The 26457-nt window shown below is 37.6% G+C and overlaps 3 protein-coding genes across 4 annotated transcripts; all 3 read right to left on the minus strand.

Moving 5' to 3' along the window:
- Positions 1-2028: 2028 nt before the first annotated feature.
- On the minus strand, positions 2029-12087 carry LOC119079106. The gene is made up of 6 exons (XM_037186925.1): positions 11873-12087; positions 8195-8585; positions 3267-3703; positions 2525-3207; positions 2283-2445; positions 2029-2216 (listed from the first exon to the last, which is right to left on the minus strand). The coding sequence occupies exons 4-6, from the start codon at positions 3004-3006 to the stop codon at positions 2043-2045; spliced, it is 819 nt and encodes a 272-aa protein (XP_037042820.1). The 5' UTR covers positions 3007-3207; positions 3267-3703; positions 8195-8585; positions 11873-12087; the 3' UTR covers positions 2029-2042.
- Positions 12088-12976: 889 nt separating this feature from the next.
- Positions 12977-15100, minus strand: LOC119079091. Its single transcript, XM_037186908.1, has 9 exons — positions 14826-15100; positions 14630-14758; positions 14446-14562; positions 14274-14381; positions 14124-14210; positions 13929-14045; positions 13754-13867; positions 13582-13689; positions 12977-13209 (listed from the first exon to the last, which is right to left on the minus strand). The coding sequence occupies exons 1-9, from the start codon at positions 14998-15000 to the stop codon at positions 13115-13117; spliced, it is 1050 nt and encodes a 349-aa protein (XP_037042803.1). The 5' UTR covers positions 15001-15100; the 3' UTR covers positions 12977-13114.
- A 3184-nt stretch (positions 15101-18284) lies between these two features.
- On the minus strand, positions 18285-21643 carry LOC119079026 (interaptin-like). Of its 2 annotated transcripts, XM_037186808.1 has the most exons (4): positions 21012-21643; positions 20325-20696; positions 19084-20256; positions 18285-19017 (listed from the first exon to the last, which is right to left on the minus strand). In XM_037186808.1, exons 1-4 carry the CDS (start codon positions 21489-21491, stop codon positions 18505-18507), a joined length of 2538 nt encoding a protein of 845 aa, XP_037042703.1. In that variant the 5' UTR covers positions 21492-21643; the 3' UTR covers positions 18285-18504. The 2 variants fall into 2 exon arrangements, with proteins under 2 accessions (XP_037042703.1, XP_037042702.1); XM_037186807.1 differs by having other exon boundaries at positions 18285-20256; positions 21012-21642.
- Positions 21644-26457: the final 4814 nt, after the last annotated feature.

Below are 26457 nucleotides of genomic sequence, written 5' to 3' on the forward strand. Positions count from 1 at the left end.
ATCCTACTGCTTTACATTGACAAATTCATTACAAAGCATCGCGCGTGAAAGAAAAACAAACAACTGGCATCAAAGGACTCCCGAAACAAAAATTTAAATCAAAAAGACAGGCTTTAACGGCAATAAGCAAACTTGAAGAACTAGAACATTAGAAAATTTCAAGTTTAGCCAGAGAAACGCAGATCCCAAAACTAGCTCGAGAAATGACCAAATTCACTGGTTCAAACTATACACTTGACGAGGTATACCGCGTTGGCTTTTATTGAAAATCGTAATCGGATGGTTGTTGTCTCCGATAGATTCATCGGTTTCCCATTTGGACCAGAAGGCAACCGGCAGGTATTTAGGGTCCACCCCATGATGAAACGTAGCTATGTTTTTGATAATCGGGTCGTCACTATCAGCACACCGTTTGATGAAATGTAATGCTTGATCCGTGATAAATTTGTCCACTCTAGCCGTTCTCGCTTTGCGATACAAGGTGGAATTATTCGCATACAAAAAACTGCCTTGTTCGCGTTTGGTATTTGTGGTGGATCGAAGGATTTTTCTCTCTGACAACCGAATTCGTTCCATTTGTGCTGACGACGTGATCGAAGGATTGGCCCAAATTGGTGCAGCGTAGCATACGATAGGCCTAATTATCGACTTGTAAAACATTGTTTTGACGTTGCATGAAATCTTGTTGCTTCGCAGCAGGTGCCGTATTTTACTCGATATAATGTTAGACTTGTTGATCACCTTATCAATGTGACACTTTGCTGAAGCATTCTTTGAGAACCATTGTCCCAAGTATCGCATAGAATCAACGTTTTCGATTTTCTTGTTGTTGATACTGATGTTCATCTTCTTAGCGTTGGATCTAAGTTGACGAGAGGTGTCCGTACAGCGACCGATGACATTTAGCATTTGGCTTTTCTTCTCACAGATAACCAACTTCCAGCATTTGAAATATTCGGATATACGACGAAGAAATGAATTGAAAGTTCAAAATATTCTGTGTTTCGGTTAATTTTATTGAGCACGTAAAGAGATGTACTAGCTAAGACAGCTAAGAGCTAAGACACGAAGGGTACCATGTGACAGCATTCGTTTCCAAAATGAACAAAACAAACTTTGAAGTTTAAAGATTCTCTTTATTGAATTTTACTGATAAAATTACAGGAACTAATTGAAAATAAAAATTCAAAATTCAAACGCAAAAGGAATAACAGTTAGCCTTTCAGAAGCGGCAAGCATAGTGCGACATAATAGTCAATTCTGTTGGTCAACGTATTGCAGAATGGTCCACACAAAATCTATTACCTCATCGGTTTTAACAGCGATTTTCATAAATTGAAGAGAACCCCAGCCAGAGCTCATCGTTTAACTTTGATTTCGTTTTTCGACAGCAGATGACTAGGACTATTCGCTATTAAACTTACCGATGCAGACCGAGACCCTTTGCGTATATCAGTCTTAACCGTCAGAACCACCGTAATGGAACGTAATGCCATATTATCACACTGTCCGGTACGAAAAACATTTCTTTTGAAGCTGAGAGTAAAGAGGGCAGGCATAGTGTTTATATTTCGCACCCGTTCCACATTGCAGTCAATTCAAATTGATGTTAAAATGAAGTCATTGGTCCCAAAGAAGTTGATGTCGTGCCAGGAAAGTTGCAAATTCAAATACTTGACTTGTGTGGCACGAGAGACTTTTCAGTAAATCTTCAAATCGAATTCTGCATTTGATACCAATGGCTTCACTATGATCCCAATTTCGGTTTTCTATGATCCGTAACGACTGAGCGGCTCTCCTAAAAGTCGAAGGACAAACGTTTTTCGTGTCGGGCTAGTGTAATAAGGTGGCAAAGATCTCAAAAAATTTGCCTTAACAGAGACCGATACGCACACACATGCTCTCGGTCTAATGCTTGTTGCCTGCGAAATGAAAATGTTAAATTGGTTAATGGTTATGGGTTATCAATATGGCGCCGTCGTCCGGACGCTTAAATAAACATGAGAAATTCAATAAGTTTTTCTTTTCGTTCTTCCGTTTCTTTAGTTGTCTGCTGACATAACGGTGATATCATCATTGATCGATAGCACCTGGCCAATGAAATTTTGGTCACAAATGACGTCGTACAATGATTTCAGCAGCGAGGTCAGATCTTCCATTGCCATCGCTAACTGAGGTGCTAGGAGTTCCAAATGGACCATTACCGCGTCGGGAATCTGAGGATTAAATAGACATTTTCAAAATAAGGGTCCATCCCAACAACGACAGACGGAAAGACTCACCTTCTCTACATCCTTGAAGATGGAAAACTTTTGCTTGACCTTGACGCTAGAATCATTCGGTCCATCGTAGAATAATGTTAGCTGCGCATCACCGCCTCCATTTGACACTGGGAAGTATAACCCAGCACAAACGCGTCCCTTTGCATCTCGGGACAACAGAGACCTGTACGAAACAAAAATCGAATTAATCATCACACCGTCGAAGCCCCCAACGCCTCAATGTCGGAACAAGAAATTCTTACCTGAAATTGTACACCAGATTACGACGAACGGTGACATCCACAGCTGACCGGTACGGGCGCTCTACATACACCAATGACATTTCGTACGATTCGGTGTTTCCCCTGGTCGCACGTTCGGTCCATTCAACGAAATCATTGCTGACCGAACTGATCGTATAGCAGTACTCGCGTTTGCAATGCGGCTCGTTCGACTGGATGAACCATCCGGTGTGCGGATAACACTGATCTTTCATTACAGTTACAGCCCGAGAGACATGATAACCAGCATCCAAGATCATGAGTCCGTCACGGCCGGCAACGTTTATCTTCAATGCGATCAGGACGTGTTCCTTTTCCAAACTGTAGACCGTGTTCTCCATGCCATTCTCTTCACAGTTCTCAATGTACGGACTGGCGGCCTCGACGGCTTCCTCGCATGAAACCAAATAACAATGTTCGGCTAGATTCGGTGCAACAGCACCCAGTCGAGTAACGATTTCCATGGCAAGACTGACGCAGGTGTGATGACGTCGGTTTATTGGCGGTACATAGGTCTGATAGAATTGCCTCAAGTTCGGTTCTGTGGATTGTTTAAACGCCTTGTGGAAATCAACGAAGTTGTTAGCTGTGTTGTAATGCGTTTCCTCCAATATACGATGAAGAGTCACCTCAATGATGCCGCACAGATCTTCATATTGCCAAATCTGCAAAAGAAATTATTTTAATCAATTGCTCCACTGGCGACGCGAGCACCACACTATACCTTTTCAATGACTAATCGTTTCTTCGATTTATTCGTCCATTTTGGCAGCGGCAACGGATGTCCGATTGGCCACGATCCGTCGATTTGCCGAAATGCATTCAAGTCATAGCTGTCGGCAGCGGCCCATTTTGATTTGGTGCCGGTCACATCACCGTCGTCTTCATCATCATCATCATAGCAACTATCGGCTTCGGTCAGCCAATTGTTTGAACGCTGAACCGATCCGGTTCTATGGCGAAGTGAAAGACTGTTTTTGTCATCGGCGAGTCAACTTGGCCATTCGCAGCCCCAGCGACCAACCGTTGGTACATAACCACCATCGCAATCGTTTGTGAATGAGCTAATTGCTCCAGCGTCTGCATAAAGACTGCTCTGGCCCTGCAATTTTTTGCACAGGCCCGGCTCGTCCCCACTATTTGTAGACTTTTTTTCTCGCTCTGCAAGGACAAGAAGAAAAATGTGTTCGTTATTCGGTCTGCATGAGGTAAGTTAGTCGTCTAAGACTACAGCGCTACTAATTGCTTTTATCTGAGAAGATTCTTACTGCTATTCACGTGCATCGTGTACGTATAAGACAAGACACTCGTCACTTGTTGTTTTCAGATTGAACACAGAATAGAAACAGTTGTTCCTACTCAGCTGTTCATTTGCTTCAACGTCATTGCAATTGAAAACAATTTGAGTTTATTATTTGAAAAATGAATGTTGTTGAATAATAACAATTGATGTGACCTCGTAGCCATATCGCTCTAAGATATATTATGGTTTTGTACGGTTTTGCTTAATAAACAGGTAGGTGGTGCTATAGGTACGTACAGTGTTGTATATCAAACGGATTAAATGCGCAATAAAAACTTATCTCTATCTGGTACACTGAAATTGCGCTAATTAAAATAATTTTTAATTTCAATTGTCAATACCGTTCTGTGCAAACAAAGGCAACGAACGAGTGTGTTAGAGACACATAAATTTTCCAGAAATTTTGAAATTTGTTCGATCGTAAATGCAATTGAAACAAACGACCTGAGTAAAGACGAGGTCTGAAAGGTGCCATAGAGACATTCGGTGGCATAAGTGATTTAGCTTCTCGAGTTCTCGCCCCCAATGGTTTGAAACTTTGAAGAAGTTTCATTGACTAAATTTAGGGACGGACTAGCTCATCGAAAAAGCCTCTCAAATATGTAAGAATTTCGTAAAAAAATCCGAAAGGCTCTTCGGGAATCGTTAAGATTCATAGTACGTCCTGACTGTATTCATGGCTAGTAATCTGTCATTCACAAGAACAAGTGATTGAGTGAGTGACCAGAAAAGTGAGCGATAAAGTCTTATACAGCAAAACACCGTACCTATTATCATTTACCTAACTTGAACGACACTCCAATTTTCTGATAAGCCCATAAATAAGAATTTCAGAAGATATGCGACTCGCCCGGTTTTCAAATTGGTTGGGAATTCCAGACATTTAGTCTAGACTCTAGAGCAAATATGTTGGAGAACTCCACTAAGAAAAAGACTATTAAATTCAATTCAACTTAGAGAATTATAGTGTCAGATCAATGAAGTTTTTCCATATGGATATTGGATATTGGATATTGGACCTGAAATTACCTGACAAAAAACCTTGACGTGTTTTGACCGGAACTTGATTTTGTTGATTTCGATCTGACCTGAATCGACCGAAAACCTAAATTTCGTACACAACTATAACCTGATTCTAAAAGTTTCGGGAGGAATGTAGAGAACTTTCTTCTGCAAGGACTACTTTCGCGAAAACATTTTCCCACATTTTCCTAGATTTTTTCCAAATTTTTCCCAAAAATATTTTACTATTACAGTCGAAGACGTATTTCGCTTCAGCTGATACACTCTTACATACAAATATGGTTTAACCTGTTTACCATTACCACACCCATGCGTGCACATTGTTCACCGGTATAAACAAGAAATTAGCACATTTGTTTGCAGCCGAAAACAGCTGAAACCAAAAGGGGCACTGACTTGAAAGTTGCCGACTGTAAGAAAGGTATGGGAAAATCTAGGAAAAGATGGGAAAATATGGAAAAAAAATATTTCCAAAAAAAGCCTCTGGAAATTAGTCATCATATCAATAAAATCACATGATAGTCATTTGAACACTCTTGCTGTGTCAGCATTAAATGTTCTGAGAATTTCCCAATTCATTTGCTCGATGAAATTACTCTTGAGTCACGCTAAGATAAATGGTGTAAATGTTTACAAAAGAACATTACGTCACAATCTAATAAAACCATTTGTGTTGTATAAAACGTTACGTACACCAACACCACCCATAACGGAAACTGTTGCAGTCATATGTGTCGCATCATACGCCCTAGATCAATGTACAATGCAAGCAAAGTTTAACAATGTCGACTGAAATTCCACTGTATCACAACAAAACAAATTGATTTGTTTTATTGAATAACATTTTCAACGATAATCTAGCGATATCTTTTGCTGGCTATCATCATAATTACGTTTTACATATTTTCTACAAACACTTGTACGACCGCGATATATGTTTTCCCTTATCTCTGGTTGTCGGAAATTGAAAAACAAATCGTCTAAGCATTTAAATTGGTTGGAATTTCTGTTCAAACAAAGTACGGACTTCGAATCAAAACAAATAAAAAATTGGTTGCATCTTCACTCTCTACTCTAATTTTATTGACATTCGCGAACATTAGGGTCAATAAAGCATAGCGAGAAGAAAATTACGTTGGAAATTTACGATTTCCATTCAAAAAGGTCAACTAAATTGCTGGCTTAAATGGGAAACATAAACGAGCACAGGAAGTAAATCATTTTCTATTTTAGAGTAAACATTTTCCTAGTCAAATGGTTTCAACTCAAGGACAGCATACGGATGAAGTCCAATTACTATCTTCCTCAACAAAATCAGTTTCTTCTTTGGCAGTTTCGCGAGTAATTTTTTAACGACGCAAAGCCATTTCCTGGAATATAGCTACAACAAACACTTCGGTTGTCTGTTTTAATAACTTTGAAAGGAATTGTATGATAAAGCATTTACTATTAAAATGATAACGGCGCATGGTGTTATCTCACTAGAAGCTCATTTTTCTCCGACTAGCTCATCCCTGAATTATTCTAGCTTCGACCCTGATCAAAAAACCAATCAAATTTCCATCACAAACTCATCAAAACTATGCGAATCGTTGAATTACGAGAATAACCCGATAGATAACCCCATTCACATTGTTTGAATCGTCGTATCATCATCCGATTTTATAATTGATTCGAAATAATCAATCAATCAGCGATTGGTAGAGGTTATCTCGAACACCTTTAACACACTTCTATCCCCTCATGAAAAAATCCAATTTGTTTTCTAACTGCTCGGTGAATAGGAACACAAAGAATAGTCGGAGAATAATTCATTTATCAGATCCAATCATGAAATCGAAACGGTTCAAAGAGTCGTAATTGAAAATGACGGTTCAAGGACGAGGCATATTCTTTGTCAATGTAACATTTAAAACGACAGGCAAAACTGAATTGTAACAGTTACGATACCGTGTCGCCGACACGTGTGAACGAACATCTGTTGTTTTTCACTTCTTGGACTGTGTTTTAAATGCCAAAATGCTATAAATGGCCAGTGTTCTTTGAACGTCATTCTGTCGACGTTTATTACATTCTAATAGCGATGGCCTTGGCTTCAGTTTACATAACTTAATTCTTAGTAGGAAGCCAAACAAGTTTATAAAAGTGATTTCTCTCCAAGAATTTTTCATTTATCGCGGGAATTTACTTAGTTCAGTTTCAGCTGTTGCAGCTGACATGTTACCATAGGGACTATTTCTGGCTATTTCTTTGCCTGTTTTTATCAAAAGCGTTTTTGGCGCTTTATATTCAAAAAGTTTACAGGTGCTGTCAGTTAAAATTAGACATGAATTTGCGTCAGCTGTTTTTCAGCTGATCCATTCATACAAACAACGTTACACCCAATGTTCCCTACAACAACCTCTACTCATGTAAAATCAACGACAAATCAAATCCCAGCACCTCAGTGCCAATCGGTTGATGAACTTGCTTTCATACCAATAAATTTCGTAAATAAAATTTCAACACTCCTAGACTATGCACAGTCCATACATCAGCTGACTGATTCGTTCATAACACCAAATTGTGAATGAACGTTTACTTACACACATTCACTAACAGTGGCTGCGTGTGTATTATTTCAATCGACATTTCAATGCATTGGAAGGAGAATAGAAGAAAATTTCGTTGTTGTTGTTCAATAAAATCACAATTGCAATTAAGAGCTATTCAGGCGAGAATTATAGCCGAGAATTCATTTCATTGGACTTCCAGCCTAGTAACAAAGACAATTTCTTGTTATATATTGAGATACGAACTAATTGAAATATAATCTAAATTGGTTGCATGAATGACTCATAATTTTTTACACGCAGCAGTAATGTGTAGAGTCAACAGTGTTGGATAGATATACAGTGGACGTACGCATGCCTCTTCTCTGAATGTTAAATTTATGTGTAGTTTTGCGTGTATGATATGCTGAACCTTGTTATCAATTATATTGACGATGACGTACGAATATACCGAATTGATTCAGTATTTTCGTTTTTTTGTGAAATTACGTAGAATCACAAATTAACTGGGTCAATATTCTCCGGAAATTTTGTGACTCAAAGTCCACGATCCAAGAGATTTATACTTTTCATTTGATTTGTTGTATAATAAAACCGATACGCGTGCAATGATTGACCCGTTGCGAAATGCATGACCTCTCAATCAATTAAACGTTCAATTAATTCCCGTATCACGTTCTCAACGGATCAGCAAATTAGATTAAATTTGAATTATTGCGCCAATTAAAAAGCTAATTAATTTTCGATAAAATTTTTCTTAGATTAGAAACTTACCCATACAACGATCGAAGCCCAATAGAAGGTTAATTTGTTGTCTGCCTCTGTCCAAAGAAATTTGTCTTTTTATTTCTACTTCACTTGTATACGACGCAATGGGTCTGTTGTTGTTTTGTTTATAAAAGTCTATTTTTTCACTTGATTTGAATTCACAATATAGTTCACAAAGTGAACTTCACTTGTATGCTTCCTTAAGTCAACTGACTTGCTGTTGTGACTTTGTACCTCGAATTTATATGCTTCGTGGTGTGCGCGTCATTAGATGTTCCCCCACCACCACAACTGAACTTAACGTTTTTTTATTATTTTACTTTTGTGTATACAAAACAAAAAAATCCAAGTCTCTCTCCTGTGGAAGGAGAATAGAGCTTGTGTTGTTGTTCGTTGTCTAGAAAATGGAATAGAAAAAAAAAACATTTTTTGTTTACATTTTATGATTATAAATGCATCTCTGTGGAACAAATATTATCAACAATAAAGTTGGGGGAAGGCGATAATGAGCTTCGTATGATATTTGAACTTATTTTGTGTTAGTCTGTAATGATCGTGTGTAATCAGCACTAAATTGTTTTTAGCAGTGGTGTTGCAAACGGTGGGAAATTTCCATCGCACCTAGGAATGTTTTTTTTTTTGTTAAATAGAAAATGTACCTAGAACGCTGAAGTGTGAGGGAGAAAAAACAGTTTTCTAATTGTCGACAGCGACGATAAAAATAAGAGATTAGCTGTGGACTTTTGACGGTCTCTGTATGTTGAAACTAATGAAGTGGAAGATTTTGAGAACATTTTATGATGAGAAAGCTGCACGTTTGTGACAGGCTAGAAACATCACTTTAAATAATGTGCTTTAAGGTTTACACATGCCAATCCGATAAGCGCTCCGTTAAGAAACAAATATTGAGAAAGATATAGGTCTCATCCCAGTGTGACATCGAATTGTCAATAGTCATCCACAGGCAACATAACCAAACAATGTTGTTGACAAAATGTATGGAAAAGCGTTGAGGTTATAGCTCTGTGGATGACGTTTGACAGTAAACTGCACTGGATCTATAAATTATGGAATTTGTTCATGTATTGTCCATTGACAAGTGGATCGTTACCGGTTTCAAGTGGGCTTTGATTTTTGTTTTTACAGGTTGTCGACAAGTTCAAGTTTATTAAGAACGTTATGCAGATTGCTTTGTGAAAAACGACTTCATCTAGCCTCAAAGACCTTGGACATATACTTGTCATTGAAGTGTGTGCAACATCTCTTATAATTCGCTAATGTAACCTGTCCAGTTTCTTCATTTAAGAATTCAATTGCATGAAAAGTGATGCTTAGTTTCCTCTTACCAAAAAAGTACTCCGCATGAGAGACAAAATGTATTTTTTTCAATTTTTCCTTTGTTTATTTGACAGTTTGCTCTCTCACGGAGTAATTTTTGTTGAGTGGAATGGACACTGAAAAATTAAGCTGCAGAATGTAGGGTAGAAATTAACCAGCTTATAGGATCATATTGACAGAAGAATATTCATTCTAGAGATTAACCTGTTACAGATGGTTGTCTATCGACAACAACATCAATAATAAACGACAGGCTCTGACTAATTTGTTCTTATATCACAAATGAAGTAAAATATTTCTGAAATCAATCTCTTAAAATCTTCAATCAACTCAAGTAATAGATCAGATAGTAAAACTCATAGTATGCTCAAAGTTCTGAAAGAAGCAGGGTTGTCTTCACCTGTTCTTTCAGAACCTTGAATATGCTTGCCGTCTGTGACAGGTTAAAAAATAAATTTTTCGTACGAAAACGAGACTTTTCATTTTATGACGAGTTGTTGGATTTTACATTCTGACTGAAATTTGACGAAAGAACAACAAAAACCGTCAGAAATATGGTGTGAAGCTGAAATCGGCTTGAAATTTTTCCATTGAATAATTCTTCAGGACCAAACCATCAAATTTTATGATTTTAGACCTCTGTGAGCAATGTTTATAGAATTACAATTCACAGAGGTATACAATTTGGTGACTTTCTGCAGGAAATTTCTAATCTCATTAACTAGAGCAAAAAACATTACCTGTTCCACTTTATACCTGCTGCTTTTTTATTCAGAGCAGCTCAACCATGAAAAATATGTACATGAAGACAGGACCTGTTTTAAGGGAATTCTTAAATCTTACAAGCGACTTTCACTATATTCACTACTAAGATTGTTTACCAAAATGCTTATGTTCGTTTTATGACTTTCTCAGTTATGTGTGATGTCCTCGAGCACAGCACTGCTACTAGCATTAACACTGAATTGACAAGTGTCAAATTTGGAGGCTTTAGTGATACGAGCTACCGCTTTGGATTGTTTGTATTGCATGTTTTAACTCATACAACGAAAACAAGTCATCTATCTGTATAACAGAAACGCAGTGCCTACTGTGATTTCATCAGCCTCCGAATATTTTCTATGTTCGTGCTAGTAGTGCTGTGCCTTGAGGCAACCAACTAACCTCGTATCATTTTAGCCAAAAAATAAATTTAATTTTTATTTTTGAGAGGTATTAGGAAATTAAAGAATTTAATTCCTGAAAATAGGCACTGCAAACGGAACTTATCGGATCATAGAGGAAAGTTCAGTTGAAACGAGTTAAATAAAGTTTTGAAGTAAAGGCTAGATTAAAGGGGTGCGCCTGTTGTAAAATGCATAGAAAAAGCATGGACGAGCGTTGCTAAAAGTCTCGAAAAATGGTGGGTGTCAGTTTTGGACGACCCGAAGTCATATTGCTATCCAGATAGCAGTGTAAATGAATACGAAAAGCCAACTTCCAGGTATTTCACAGTGTAACTCATAGAACATTGTGAGGCATAATAAAATTGCGTAGGACGGCAACCCCGCACGCCGAAGTGATTCTATTACCTTCGTTAGTACATGAATGAATCAGCTAATTGTTAATGTTCATGTTCATTAAGTCAATAGCTGACCCCCCATATCGATGCAGTACATACTGTCTTGTGTAACAGATGTTTCATGAAATTAACCACAGTGCAGACAATATAATTTTTGATGACGGCGAGGGTTGTTCAACCAAAAATCATTCAAAGAAGAAATCAAAAAAAAATAATCATGACGCGTCTAGACACCCAGTTTTATAGCTTCCACAGAAATTGTAGCATACATCTGTGTTGGTGTGTGTTTCGGTTCACATTTTCTTTCATCTCTCCACTACTACGTATCCCATAAAATTCATCTACTAGATGTCGAAATGGTAAGAGCTTTTTGTTCTCTTGACAAAGATTTTCTTTCGTATAAACATAATGCGGTAATTTTTTTTGCCAAAGATGTTGCACTGCAACATTGACTGGTGCCAAAAATAAATTCACATTTTTATTGTCAATAATGGGAATTTTCCTATACGAAGAAAAAAATTGCGACGGAAAATTTCGAACATTCAAACACGATCGTCGCAGTTTCATTTATTACGGCAACATATAAATGACTTGCGGAAATATTTTTCGATTATTCAAATCAACGACGAAAAATGTGAATTATGTAAAATGTTCTCTGTTTATCTGCACGTTCTGATTGAGAAATGAAAACTATGCGGAAAATGTGGAAACAACGAAAAATGTTTAAAGGAAAAAACAAAGAAAATCAAAATTGACAAATCGATAAGAAAAGTGGTTGTAAATACCTTGCTTTGCTCGAATTTACTGTTCTTTTCTAAACCAATTATACGATCCACTATGATAAAATAATGTTGTCACACAAAAAGCACACATGTTCATAAAGTTCATTTTAAATTGAACGAAAAAAAAGTTGGTTTTTCCTTTCTATAATTTCCACAAAAAAGAATTTTTCTTTCAGTTACATCACTTCAATGGAAAATAATTTTTGTGTGTGACAAACACACAAAGAAAGAACGGACGCCGTTGGCGTTTTCAAAGGGACTAACTTGGAATGCAGCATACGTGTCACTTTGGTTCGTGTGCGTGTGCTTTTCACCATTTTCGTTATTTTTTCCGATTTCAAAACATTAGAGATGTCGGTTGTTCGGCGAAAAAAGTTTCGCTGATGACAGTAAACGCTTTTGCGTGTTGTCGCATCGGAAGTTGAGGAGAATGAATAAAAGCTTTTGTCGGTGTTATTTGTGAGGTTAACATATTATAAAGGGTAAACTTTTCACCAGTAAAATTTTCGGGACTTTGTCTGCTATTTCTTTACATTTGGCTTTTCTAACGGATTGCATCCTATTACTTCTTCATCAATTTGTAATTTACATAACAAGACATAAATAGTTGAAAAGTCCAGTGTCGTGTGGCTTTTTTATCCCGAGCTTTGTAATCGTCTAAGGGAATTGTGAGGCTACTCGTCCCAAAGTGTTTTTTGCATATAAATTTCAGCAGATTTTTATGATTTTACTGAGGTTTCACAACAAAATGCCGTATTGCTGGCAATTTTAAGGGTCAGGTTCAAGTTACCTGGTTTGTTTAAGTTTATCAGGTTAAACGTGATATTTGATTACCTCGCTGGACTCAGGTTTATTTCAATCTGACCTGATTCCGAGCCTTAATAATTTATCCTTTTAGAGTGAAATCTTTAATTAAAGGAAACGGACATGAGAGGAGATCTAGAAAAGATTAGATGAAGGACACGCCGAAGAAAAGAAGTGATGTAACGAATAAAGGAGAAGAAATAAGAGTGCTCGGAGCAGGCTTTTGAAACGATATCTTTCGGGCCCACGTTGATTGTTGTTTGCTTTGCAACCGACGGTTTCTTTATCCGAAACACTTCGACGTCATTAGAATGCTTAAAATCTCTTTATTTTATGAAAGTTACAAAACACATCTCTCGAAGTAAACATTTAACGTCTTAAGAATTATGTTCACTCAATACAGTGTTTGATGTCCTCAGCTGATAGATGTGAATGTTGTGTCTATTCGCAATTTTGTATGCAGCTCAGTTCAACATCTTTCACATCGAATGGTGTTGCTGGACGATTTTCCACTCCGATAGCACTTGATGTCATCTCTGAAAGTGATGTTAGAGTTTCAGACTGATGTTAAGTGCGAAAAGTTTCGGAGATTCTCCAAGTTAATTATGTCCTGCCTTTGAATTATTGTCAAGGAAAGGAGGACATCAGTTCAGTAGTTTATCTTGATGCGAGAAAACTAGAGCATTTCGTCCAGGGCTGTACGAACGCTACATTTGCGTGAACCGTCTGTTTTCAGGAAAATTCTCCAGATTCTTAAGATTTTTCAACAAATTTCAAGAATTCGGAAAACTTTTAACAATTTCAACAAAATATGCCCTGTCACGATTTCCCCAAAGTTTACAGTCTTAATTTGTGTCCTCCCACGCAAAGTAGTTGGATTTTAATCAGAAAAGGAAACAAATAATTACTTAGCGCGATCAGTTCGCCTTCCTTGGTGTACTCGTAATAGATGGATTGTCCGGTAGGGTTGTAGACGTGCACGTTCAACTTGTCGAGAACATCTTCAGATGACTTTGCTGATGTAAGAAAACAAAACATTTTCTGAGAATGAAACACTTTCAAAATCCAATTTCCACTTACTGAGGATCGGTTCGTTATTCCTAACATCGAATCTGTACTCTTTGCCATCCGGTCCGGTAAACTTATCCAAAATACTTGCAGCACATGTGTCACGGACTCTAGACGTGTCACGCGCTTCAACAAAACACAGAATTGAACGAACAAATAAATTTTCAAAATTTTGTTTTAATTTTACCAACGGTAGGAGGAGTATTGCCTCCATTCTGAGGAAAACGAATGTCATACTTAGCACCATTCACATGGAAAAATGTTATGTAGGGCAGCGAACTGACATCAGCAACAGTCTCTTCTTCTGTTCATGTAATTTGGCAGTAAAAAACAGTCAAAATTTACAATCGTTTCACAAGAGATAGCTAAACTGTGAATTTACCATCTGTGGTGTGTGTGGACTGTTTAATCTTGTGAACTTTTCCATTGGGCAAAGCGAGTGTGAGGAATGTAGAGTCGGTGCAATTTTCTGAGAAGAGAGAATTGAATGTCCTACAGACTGCAAAGGCTTATAATTCCACACCGTTATTACCATTAAATAAGTCGTCTCCGTTTTGCGACAAGGTATACGCATAGACCTGCGATCTGTACTCGAGCACTATTTGCAAATAGTCGACAATGTCGTCCTCGGTTCGACGAACTTGAATAGGAAATGGGTTTTTATCAAAAATTCGACTCGAGTTCCATCAGACTCATTTACTCACTTTCTTGAATGAGAGGATAGTTGAAGTAGGCCACTGAATATCTTTTCCTGTTCGGTCCGGCAAAACTTCGGATTTTGATCTCTCCATCAACGGGACTTTTTCCCGATTTGTCTGTGCCTGCATCAACAAATTGTGATTTTCGTTTGTAAAATTAAAATATTTAATGGCTTGCACGGTCATTAACCTTCAAAAAGTTTAAAACCAGTCTCGTTCGCTGGAAACTGAACGTAGTGTTGCTTGCCGTATGGTGGCCCAAATGTGAGGAAAGGTAATTTTTTCCAATCATCTTTGCCGTCTTCAGTACGCTCGGTCACTAGTTGATATATGGACTATGAAATAGGAAAGGAGAAGACAAAAACCTGGCCTCAATGATAACTTACCGAATGTAGCGTCGTCTCTGAAGTGGTAAATCTTTCCACTTGGTGTAATCAGTCTGAGAAAAGAATGACCCTCGAGTTCTTTACCAGTGACTTCGATCACTTTGTATGGAATTTTCGCTGGTGATGTGGCTGCTATCGTTCCCAACAAGACTGTTACACAAAACAGAAATTTCATGACGAGATTTGGCTTTCACTTATAAAGACACAAAATATTCCTTTGAATGCGAAATTTCGACTGATGGATTAAGAAAGAATGCAAGAAAGATGTTAGTAGGAATCGGCGAAGATAAGTAATTTTGAGTGAATAACCTGACCTGTAAACGACCGATCTAGAGAATCTGATATTACAGCGGCATACAAATGAAACAAACTAAAAATAATCGTTGCCATAAACGTTGTCTTTTAGGGTCAGACAGCACATCTCCAGTATCTAAGCTTTGATGCAAGCATGTTCGACATATTCAACAAGAAATCATCGCTTATTTTGTCAATACGTTGAATAATAACAGATGATACAGCCATCCGTATAAGGTGATTTGCTTGTAAACTGTTGTGCAAAATGAATCAGTTTGTTAGGGAATGGCGTGTTGAAATAAGAGTGTCATTCAATTAAAATGCTTTCATTGCTTATTCACCATAAATATCTCTTCCCACACTCATATCAAAAACCACATAAAATGTAATAGCTTCGTGAAGATCAAAATATCGTTTTACGTACACTAAGTAAGTAATGTGTAAAGATAAAACGTTAAAAAAACGTCTGGAGCTTTTTTTTGTAAAAGCTTCTACAGCGTCATTTGTAAAAGCTCTAAGAGCTTTTTCGTAAAAGTTTTAAAAGCTTTTTTGTAAAAGCTTCTAGAGCTTTTTTGAAACATTTTTGAGCTTTTGTGAAAGCTTCTCGAGCTTTTTTGTAAAAGCTTCCACAGATTTTTTGCAAAAGTTTTTACAACTTTTTTGGCAAAGCTTCTAGCGCTTTTAGTGAAAGCTTCCAAGCTTCCACTGAAAGACCAATTAGGACTTTTACACGAATTATTTTCACTGACAGAAAAGAGTTGAAAATCATACTATACCATTATCTGGCTATAATATAATAAGACGGCGGTAGATAGAGCTCGTTATTCTCATTTGTCGTACGTGTCTATGACAGATGATATGTTCGCAACTTAATGTGGAATGGAACGAATAAAACCAATGATAAAGTAGAAGCTTACAATGGGTTCAGATAGCGCTTTTTTGTAAAAGCTTCTGGGCACATCATGGTTATTTAATTCGTCCAAAATAATATCGAAAGTCGATTAATTCTCCTAAAAATACGCTGTAACCAATTTAGTAAAAAAAATGTTTTTTTTTCTTTTCTTTTTGTTTTAATGTCTCTGAATGACTAATAAACCGGCTTCATGTTGAAAGTCACGAGTTGACGAGCAAATATTTCTCAAGCAATTTACTATATCGGTATGATCAACAGGTCATCGAACAAAATGATGTATTATCTCGAAGCGAAAATATTTGAGTTTGCATTTTTTGGTCTGGTGAAGGAAAATAAACAAAAAATCACAGTACACACCCGTGTAAAACGCATCGTTGTCATGACCAAGGAAGTTACTTATTTACCTCCACTTCTCAAAATTCTTTGACTTAAAAAGTTTCATGTGAAACAGCGTCATTGAGCTGCTGGCGCTTATTAGGTAAGATCAACAAAATTCGCTTGAAACCTTGACACTGCAACTTTTCCTTTGTGGTTATGTAAATGGATGTTGCTGTTCAACTACCATTGCCAAATTTACTCTGGTGAATTTACTTGTTACCTTTGGTGTATGTGTGTTTAATTCACACCATGTATAGACGATAGTGCAATATATATTTAGCTCGAACCATTTATAGAAGAAATTTTGTTTATGACTGTAGTTCCATAATATGAACAGAGTTGTGGGTTGGGATATAATACCTGCCTTCTATAGTCTCTTATGCATACATTACGTATCGAGTTTATATCTAGATTGAAATAGTACATTACTATACTAGTGAAGTAATCAACGCACAACAGGCCCATCTGAGGCTTAGGTGCAGGCGTAAAAGCCACCCACTTATTCTATTCTATCTAGTGAAGTAATCACGATGAGTAAAAGTACCTCGGGCTGAAGCCCTCGGATACTTTTACTCATCTGGATACGAGATATCAAATTATTTCACGTGTAAAGTATGGCGTTTTACTTTACGAGCGACGGAAAGGGTCTTCACTAGTGAGGGAAAGGCCACATTACCTCACTAGTAAAGTAAAATCTATTACTTCTTTTGTTTGAATTGTCTCAGAATGTTAATTACAACATCTGTTAATTCACTCGCACTTAACATGTGATTTGCTATAAAAAAGAATAATAGACCAGATCGCTTGCTTTCATCATCTTTGTCGATAACAGGTGACATAGTTACTGGACTGGACCTGCAAGTCAACCTGACCTGCTAACCGTTTTAGAAAAAATGGTAAAAAAAAATTGAAATTCATTCCAAATAGTCGTCGAAGGTAAACAACTTCAAAAATTCTTCAAAATATTTCAATTTATCTTGAACGTTCTCATAAATAATATGAAAATGGGTGCCATGGGTGCGTCGGAATCCGTTTTTAAAATCGTTATTTATTCCGAGGTGACATTAGACCAAACCTGGGTGGTTTATATTCATTGCTATAAGCAGGCACCAGAACTGATTTGAAGTAAGGGGCCAACTCGACGCAGTTGTCAGAATTTGTCTTATAAATTTAGTTTTTTATGTTGGTACAATACCACTGCTGAACCTAAATAAAAGGTTTTTTGACCGATAATGCTTGTTTTCCAATTACCAAAAAAGTACGTCGTGTGAGAGACAAAGTTGATTTTTTTTCAATTTTTGCTTTGTTTAATAGCTCGCTCCTCACGGCTCTGTGACGGAGGACTTTTTGTTGAATGCAAACCATACTTAAGAACAATGGATTCTTCGGAAATTTCTAGCCTACAAATAGGCGGAAAGTATTCGTTTTTTGACGATTCCTCACCTGCGCAGATTACATAAATTTACACAATCTGCAAAGGTTTCTCCAAATGGGATAAGTTATCAGACACAAACCAATTTTGCGTTTAAAAGGTACACATTTTAACGTGCTTGAATGATTTTACTTTTTCAAAAAAAAAGGTTCAGAGAAATCATCAAACATTCATTCTGAACAAAAATTGACGCAACTGGGACGAAAAATTGGGCAAAGTGGCTCTCTATGTAGTGAGAGAACGTGAGGTTTTGGGTCCGCCTGAACCTAAATATTTTTTCGAATAACTAATGCGACTACGTCCAGGTGCAGTGGTACTTGAGATTTTCGTTTCAAAACTGAAAGGAAATGGCTTCAAAATTGATACTCAAAAAAAGCAATTGATTTCCCCACTCAACACAGTCTAGAAAAATACTGGATGGGTGCTGGTCTGACATAATATGAGAAAATAATTTGGTTTTTATCGCAGGCAATAAAATTTTTAATAAAAATAAATTTTTAATTTACAAAAAATTTTGTGACATAGATGCCCGTCCATCCTTCGACGGAGACATTATTATTTAAAATTAACCGATTCAAATATGTAAAAAAAATAAATAAATATTAACCACAAAGCCAAGCGCACAGCTTAAAATGCGACATCAGAAATGATGGTACATCAGTTTAACCAATTCGTGCTGTACAATTCACAACATCACCAGCATCATTCATTTCCAGGACAATGTTTTCTTGCTTAACACCTTCCGGCACTGTGAACATTTTCGTAAACTGCTTACTTCTCCAGCCATTTTCCGCCGTCATCTCCTGTTTTCCTTCGATTATAACCCAAGGCATGGCAATTTTCACCTCCAGTTCCTCTGGCTTGTAGTCCACAATTTGTGTAGCGCGTTCGAAAAATTTCGGATCGCCAGTATAAACTTGTGAAGTAGCCGAATCGAAATTGTAGCCGAGTTGCTTCAACGATTCAACGGTCGTTGTGGTTGTTTTCAAGGTTCTTTTTGATGTAGTCGTTGTAGTGGTTGTGTTCTGTTGACGTTGATCTTGTCTCTGTTGAAGCTGCTTCTGCTGTTCGGTTAGCTGCTGAGTTCGAACGTCAGTTTGAGTCTCCCGAATCGAATCCTGTTTTTGTTGGACTTGTCTCTGTTGATTGATTCGTTGTTGAGTTTGAACTTCAGTCTCTTCAACCGATTCCTGCTTCTGTTGGACTTGTCTCTGTTGATTGATTCGTTGTTGAGTTTGAACCTCAGTCTCTTCAATCGATTCCTGCTTCTGTTGGACTTGCCTCTGTTGGTTGATTCGTTGCTGAGTTTGAACTTCAGTTTGGGTCTCTTCAATCGATCTCTGCTTCTGTTGCACTTGTTTCTGCTGATTGACTTGTTGCTGAGTTTGGATTTTTGTTTGGGTCTCCTGTACCGATTCCTGCTTCTGTTGTACCTGTTGTTTTTGCTGTTGCAAAGTGTCGACCCTCTGCTGCTCTTTGGTTTGTTCCTCGGTTGTAGTAACAGTTGTCGTCTTTGTGATGATTATAGTGATCACTCGTCTGGATTTGTCTAAGATGCTCCTAATTTTGTCGGGAGTAACAACCACGCCAACTGGAACGTGCACCGTTTTACAGAACTCTTCATTCGTATCGGTTTTACGTCCAACAACGGTAATAGTTGTCTTGGATGCTTTAATTGTGATCTCTTCTGGACGGTAATCTCTGATATTCAGTTCGACGACGTAGTTACCATCTTCATCTTCGACCATGTCTTGCGTTACGTCTTCGATTGGCGTACTGGGCTCTGAAACCAGAGGTTCTCCAAAATTATCGTCATTTGCTTCAGCAATATCCAATGAGGTCATGGTGCTTGAAGTGAATGTTGCGCGTGTGATTTTTGTGTATCGGCTCTTCTGAACAATTTCCTGCTGCGATTGATGTTGTTGAACGGTGGAGTCTTGCACTTGCTGGACAGAAGTGTTTTTATGATGTTGCTGAACAGAGGTATTCTGTTGCTGAACGGAAGTGTTCTGTTGCACCGAGTTATTCTTCTGCTGGACGATTGACTGTTGTTCTTGCACCGAAGTATTTTGCTGCTTAACAGAAGTGTTTTGTTGTTGCTGTTGCACGGCAGTGTTCTGCTGCTGTTGCTGAACCACCTTATTTCGAACATCGTCGGTGGTGTCAGTCAATGCGGCTGGTTGCGATTGCGGTGAGCACGGTCCAGTTATTGTAAGGATTCCGTTTGGACTCAACACAGCGTCAATTGCATTCGGATTCGAGTCTGGTGCACCGGCCGGGAGCGTAAATTCGCGATAGGTTGATCGGCTTTCATATTGACTCTTGTGATTGGCAGAGATTGTAATGATGCGACGAGTTTTGACGATTTTGACAGTCACTTCTTCCAATTTGTATTCACGCAGATCCACGTTCATCTGTCGGATGTGAAAGAAGAAAAGTTTAGATTGCTGTCTATGTGAAAATGTTTTGATTTTAATGTTACCTCAAATCGATCCTTGTTGACTCTCACGTCTTTCAAATCGTCTCCGGTCACAGTTTTGGTTGTATTGACTGTGCGAACACGAATCAGCACTTCATCCGTGTTTGTCTGTTGTTTTTCGACTATCTGCTTTTGAAGTTGTTGTTGTCTGGCAAGTTCTTGGTCAACTTTCGCTGTAACGGTAAGATTTCCATCCTTTCCAACGACGCTGGTTATCGACTCTGGTTTCACTCCATCAGGAATTTCGAAAGTTTTCTTGATTTCCTGTCGGGTACTTGTCTTGGTCACTTCTTTGCGGGATGTTATCAGAACCACTTTCCTTGATATTCTAACTTGAATCTCTTCGGATTTGTATTCGGAGACGTTTACTGTTGCCTGCGCACAAAAAGAAACGGTCGAGTTAAAGGGGCACACTCACATTTACATTTTGTCAACTAAAAGACATTTTCTTAAATTTTCCGGAATTTTCCAAAATTTTCTTGACTTTTTTTTTCAAATTTTCCGGAATTTTATCAAATTTCTCGCAATTGTAACAAATTTTCAGGGCTTTTACTTCATTTTCCGGAATTTTCCTAAATTTTCGCAGTATTTTCCTACATTTTCCCAGATTTTTTTAAAATTATGGAAAATATGGGAAAATTCAAGAAAATAGGTGAAAAACCCTCTTCCAAAAATTGTCTCTGACTTTACCTCAAATTTGTTGTCCGAAACGCGAATTTCCTTGCTTATATCTTCCGAGCCCTCCAATTCGGTCGATTCAAATGTTTCCGTGAATGTCGAACTAATTCGCACATCTTCCGTACGTGTTATCGTGGAACTTTGTTGTGCCGACACCAATTCATCCGATCCAATACCACCAACAATCACCAACGTATTTGCATCAGCTTCATAAATACGAAACTCTAATGCCTCATGGTTGACCCCATCGGGAATGATGTATTCGTTGAAAAAGGACCGGCTGGCTCTGCCGTCATTATAATCACCATCCACACGAATAATTCCATCTTGGTTCACTGTTATTGTGAGATGTTCTCCACGATAACCGACAATTTCACATTTATCCATATACCATTTGGATGAGTCTAATTCAGCCGGAGGCGAACCACTTTTTGAAACCGTTTTGTAGACGATTGTTCCATCGGATTTTCGTGTGCAATTTCCTTTAGCCATTTTGGTAAAAAAATTTGAATTCTTTTCTCTTTTCTACTTTTCTTTAAATTCACAAAAAAAAATTATTTTCCGCTCGCTTTGTGCTGTTTCGATTATTCAATTCCGAACTGATCACTTTGGAGATATCTTTAAGACTGGCTATTTTCACGGTTTTTAATTTCAATAAATGTGAAATCCCACGCAAAAAATTCTTCTCGCTTTCACGAGAATAAACACATGAAAAATGCATTTACAGCACACAGTTGTTGTTTTTACACATCATTAAACCGACTATGAGATATTATAATATTCTGAATCTTCTCCCTGGCTTATGAATCAGACGTTAATATTACTCATTCGATATAACCAAAATAGCATCCCACACTTTTATATGCGATTTTTCAACGTGTACGTACAACAATATAATAAAAATCGCCGCTTAAGTGTAGACAAGACCTCGACGAGACAAATCGAACAGCCGAGAATGCAAACGGAACAATAGTTTTTTGCAGGAAAAAGATCGAAACGCGGGTAATATGAGACGTGGTTGTTCTTGGTCTAGAGGCTTATTGTAGGTATATAAAGTAGGTGTAAGACTACTACAAATTTTTGTGGCGAGTGGTAGAACTTAAAAAACAAGATGTGCTTGTACCTTCGTCGTTGGGTGCAAGGCCTGTACTGGGAGCTAGGGTTAATTACTATTAAGAAGCAAGAGACATAAAAAATTCGGGGAGTAGACATTGTCTAAAAACCTCGAGAGCTGTTTACTCCTCTATAAGTTGAGGGTCTGTCGAGGAGGAGGGAGCTTAGATTCATAGCTTTAAGGATATATGATAAGTTCAGGTTTACCTAAACGTGAACTGGAAATACCTGAAACTGTTTTGACCTGCACCGGATTCAAATCAACTTTGACCTGACCTGATTTTATCTGAAAAATGATTTTAGTGATCAAGTCTCATCTGACCTGAAATCTGACAAGTTTATTTCAGGCCAGGTTAGTTTTCTAAAATAATTTGACCTCACTTAGGTAATAGTGACTTTCGACCGCGGTCGTCCAAGTTCGAGCAATTCCGAGTTTTAATATGAATACTCGTCACCAAAAGTAAACGCTGCAGTTAATGTTTTTTTTCGAATCTTGATTTGTAGGAACTACTAAGTCATCTGGGTACATGGGAAGGTCTGGTCGATTGCCTGTTTCATTTACTCAAAATCCGTTTTAAGTGAATTACTGAACCTCATTCTCGTCTCGATAAGTGGGCTGACTTCGTTGGGTGATCTATCTATACTTCTGAGGCACCATTTGAGTCTATTGTGCTTTTTAATAGTTCGGAATATAAGTTCTCCATCTTAAGGTGGAATTTCAAGAGTTTCAATCCTCGTCGAATGAAAAAAGCTTTTACCAAGTTGAGGAAAGCTCACAGCAGCGTGTTAACGTTCTCATAAGTGAGTGACAGTGATGGGCGCTGGTTTTTTTTAGACCCTCAAGATGGAAAACAAACTTATCGAAAACTGTATCAGTAACCGAGAGCTCAACGTAAATTTTCATCCTAGTGTGACTTCTTGTACCCAGTCATAATGAAAGTAAATGAAGCCAATGCAAATCTTCAGCGAATTCTAAACAATATGTAACCCAAGTTTGGAGTGAAGTTAAGTGCAGCGATACATTTCCCTTGGTGTAGCGCTAACGATTTCTATAGAATTGATGGAAAGTGGTGACTGTAATAGCATGTATCTTGAAAAAGTATTTCACCACTACAAAAATTCTGTTGAAATCATAAGTGCTACAATAGAGTGAAGTTACGCTGCACTCATACTCTCTCATAGAGGTAGACTACTAACTCATCTTCAGCAATTTTGATATTTCGGTCACAATTACCGTCTACGGGTGAATCCGCTTCTCTATGTAGGATGGTCAGAAGGACAGTTAGAATTAGATAAATAAGTAAGTATACTACGAACCAACGAAAGTCGTGTTCAATCTCTGAATTGCTTCTTTATCAGGGTGACATTTGAGAGTTTTCACATACTGCAAACGAATGGTAAACACCTATTCCTTCTTCTTCGCATCTTTGCGACGTGAGATTGTATATGAAAACTAAAACTTTTATTGTTTCAATGTTAAAAGTGATATTCTCCGGTCTAAAAATAAACTTCATAAATATTTTTCGAATGAAAACCGAAGAAAATTAATTTTGAATTATTACTGCTTGATTTCCTAGTCAACAGATTTTGGTGGCCGAAAATAGACTCGGGATGATTAGACACAGAGCGCGTCATACCATCGATCGGTGTAACAAATATTTATGGACTCTTAGGTGGAAAAAAATCGTTTTAATTTCTTCGGCTTTGGTTTGATACGATCTAGCATTGAGTAGATTGATATGAAAGCAATTCTCTGCTTCCAGATGCTGTGAATGGCCAAATGTTTTTATTTGTTTGTTATTTAATATGATCGTCAGTCTCGTCGTCAGTAGACAGTTCGGAGCGTACATCTCGATATTTTTCTCGAGAAAAAAGACTTTCTTCTACGTCTAACGTTTGTTCTTAGTACAACATATTCGCTTACAGTATAATGTTGCTATACCTATATGTTATAGTTGTCCATAAATATAACTTGGCACTCTCTGTCTAGTCCATGACCATTACATTGCGATTTTTGAGTTTAACTAATTGCGCTATAATTAACCGAGAATTATTGTAGCAGCGGTTGTACAGAACTTATTAATATTAAAAAGAAGATGCAATGAGTAATTGGATTATGATAAATAGTCTCAATACAAAACACACACACACTCTACGGGGGAAGGCAGAGTGTGCCATAGATTTTGGAAGCAATATGTGTGGCCTCAATGGACTTATTATGTTGTTTATGGTTGCATCACAATTATAGGAACCTCTTCAATATCAACTGAAAGGGGGATTGGGAATATGACAAAAGCGTAGGTTTCATACATTTTCGAAAGATTCTCCGTACATTTTAACGTGTCTGAAATTTGTATTTTTTGGCGAACGGTTAAACGTGAGCAGTGAGCATTTTAACGAAATTTTCATAAACTGCTCAGTTTTCTCAGAGCTGGTCAAACTGCTACAACCAAATCTATTTTATTTTGAAAGCTATCACACACATTCATGGTCGTTATCGTGGTCGTACATTTTTGAAAATGAATTCTGGTGGAAAGATATCATCAAAAGTTAACTAAAATCCAATATTTAAAAAACGTCAAATAAAGTCTAATCACACTTTGTGCGAATAGTCAAATAAAGTCTAATCGCACTTTGTGTCACAAAGTGCGATTAGTCTTTATTTCACTATTCGCACTTTTCGAGTAAACTGAAAAGCTTCGAATGATGTCAAGCCAGCTTTGATATAAATCATTAAAATGTAACCGTTGATGCTTCGTGTTATGCTTTGACATAATCACCATCTTCTACAAACATTTTGTAGATTGAGAATCACTCTCTTCTTCAAATACTGTGTAAATTGTAGCATGATTCTCTTCTTTGTAAACACTTTGTAAAAGGAACCATCACTCTCCTCTACAAACACTTTGTAAAAAGAAGTAATCACTCTCTTCTACAAACACTTTGTAGAAGGGAGCAACAATCTACTCCACAAACACTTTGTAAAAGGAAGCAGCTTTTTCTTTTACAAACACTTTTAAAAAGGAAGCGACACTCTCTACTGCAAACACTTTTTAAAAGGAAGCAACACTCTCGTCTACAAACACTTTGTAAAAAGAAACAATCACTCTCATCTACAAAGACTTTGTAAAAGGAAGCAGCACTCTACTCTACAAACACTTTGTCAAACGAAGCAACATTCTCATCTACAAACACTTTCTAAAAGGAAGCGACACTCTCTTCTAGAAACACTTTGTAAAAGGAAGCAGCACTCTCATTTACAAACACTTTGTAGAAGGAAGCGACACTCTCTTCTAGAAACACTTTGTAAAAGGAAGCAGCACTCTACTCTACAAACAATTTTTAAAAGAGGAAGTATTACTGTCTTCTTCACGGTGCTTGTAGAAGGGAGTGATACTTCCGTTTACAAAATGTTTGTAGAAGATGACGATGCTACCTTTTTAGAATATGTCAAAACGTAATACGAAACATTACCAGTTACGAGGCATAATTGTTCCTCCTAAGACACACTCCAACATGATACTTCAAAACAATTGATACTTGCTCCATCCAACGATCACAACTCAAAAGAACTACGAAATTCGGAAAAGCGCAATAATTTAAATTTGAACACACAATATTTTGACTAAAATATGTAGATTTTCTGTCACTTATTTGCTGAAATCCATTTCTACAATGTATGCACTGGTAATCAGCCCAAAGTACCCGAAAGTACTTAAGCTTAGCTTTCCAACGAGCCCACTCTCAACCGAAACGATCATTTATAACGTCCAAAAAATTCGGATAAAAATCACTATTTTTCCAACTTCGGAGATCTTCCACCAGCAACCAGGTGTGGCTCGAGACTGTGTGAGGCCTGTTTTGAGGTCTACTGGCAAAGACCTATCAAACCATGTATATATCCATCCCAGACGAAATGGGTCCGATTTTGATAGGTGGATTTTCAAAAGAATCCCTCTATCCACATTAAGTGAGGTTACGTATCTTGAAGATGATCTATTGAGCCCTGATCATTTTGGGAGAAATTCCCAGCATTGATTCGTCGATTTATTGTGAGATTCGTCACTTAAAATTGTTGGTTTCTCGCGCATCGTCTGCAACCTCATATTAAGGCCAGTTCATGGTCGCATATATCGCAAAAATGTATGCGAGTATGAACTGGCCTTAAGGCCAGTTCATGGTCGCATATATCGCAAAAATGTATGCGAGTATGAACTGGCCTTAAGGCCAGTTCATGGTCGCATATATCGCAAAAATGTATGCGAGTATGAACTGGCCTTAAGGCCAGTTCATGGTCGCATATATCGCAAAAATGTATGCGAGTATGAACTGGCCTTAAGGCCAG

Source organism: Bradysia coprophila, unplaced genomic scaffold, assembly GCF_014529535.1.
Source record: "Bradysia coprophila strain Holo2 unplaced genomic scaffold, BU_Bcop_v1 contig_297, whole genome shotgun sequence".
In the NCBI taxonomy this organism is placed as follows: domain Eukaryota; kingdom Metazoa; phylum Arthropoda; class Insecta; order Diptera; family Sciaridae; genus Bradysia; species Bradysia coprophila.

What these genes read in the sequence shown, in the direction of transcription:
- LOC119079106 (XM_037186925.1), bottom strand. Translation starts at nt 3,006, where the DNA reads ATGGAAATCGTTACTCGACTGGGTGCTGTTGCACCGAATCTAGCCGAA. An exon ending in AATCTGGTGTACAATTTCAG is followed by an intron (nt 2,446 to 2,524) that starts GTAAGAATTTCT and finishes TGTTTCGTACAG; the next exon opens with GTCTCTGTTGTCCCGAGATG. An exon ending in TCTTCAAGGATGTAGAGAAG is followed by an intron (nt 2,217 to 2,282) that starts GTGAGTCTTTCC and finishes TTTAATCCTCAG; the next exon opens with ATTCCCGACGCGGTAATGGT.
- LOC119079091 (XM_037186908.1), bottom strand. Translation starts at nt 15,000, where the DNA reads ATGAAATTTCTGTTTTGTGTAACAGTCTTGTTGGGAACGATAGCAGCC. An exon ending in TGGTTTTAAACTTTTTGAAG is followed by an intron (nt 14,563 to 14,629) that starts GTTAATGACCGT and finishes TTGTTGATGCAG; the next exon opens with GCACAGACAAATCGGGAAAA. An exon ending in GTCCACACACACCACAGATG is followed by an intron (nt 14,046 to 14,123) that starts GTAAATTCACAG and finishes TTACATGAACAG; the next exon opens with AAGAAGAGACTGTTGCTGAT.
- LOC119079026 (XM_037186807.1), bottom strand. Translation starts at nt 21,491, where the DNA reads ATGGCTAAAGGAAATTGCACACGAAAATCCGATGGAACAATCGTCTAC. An exon ending in TTTCGGACAACAAATTTGAG is followed by an intron (nt 20,697 to 21,011) that starts GTAAAGTCAGAG and finishes TTTTGTGCGCAG; the next exon opens with GCAACAGTAAACGTCTCCGA. An exon ending in TCAACAAGGATCGATTTGAG is followed by an intron (nt 20,257 to 20,324) that starts GTAACATTAAAA and finishes CACATCCGACAG; the next exon opens with ATGAACGTGGATCTGCGTGA.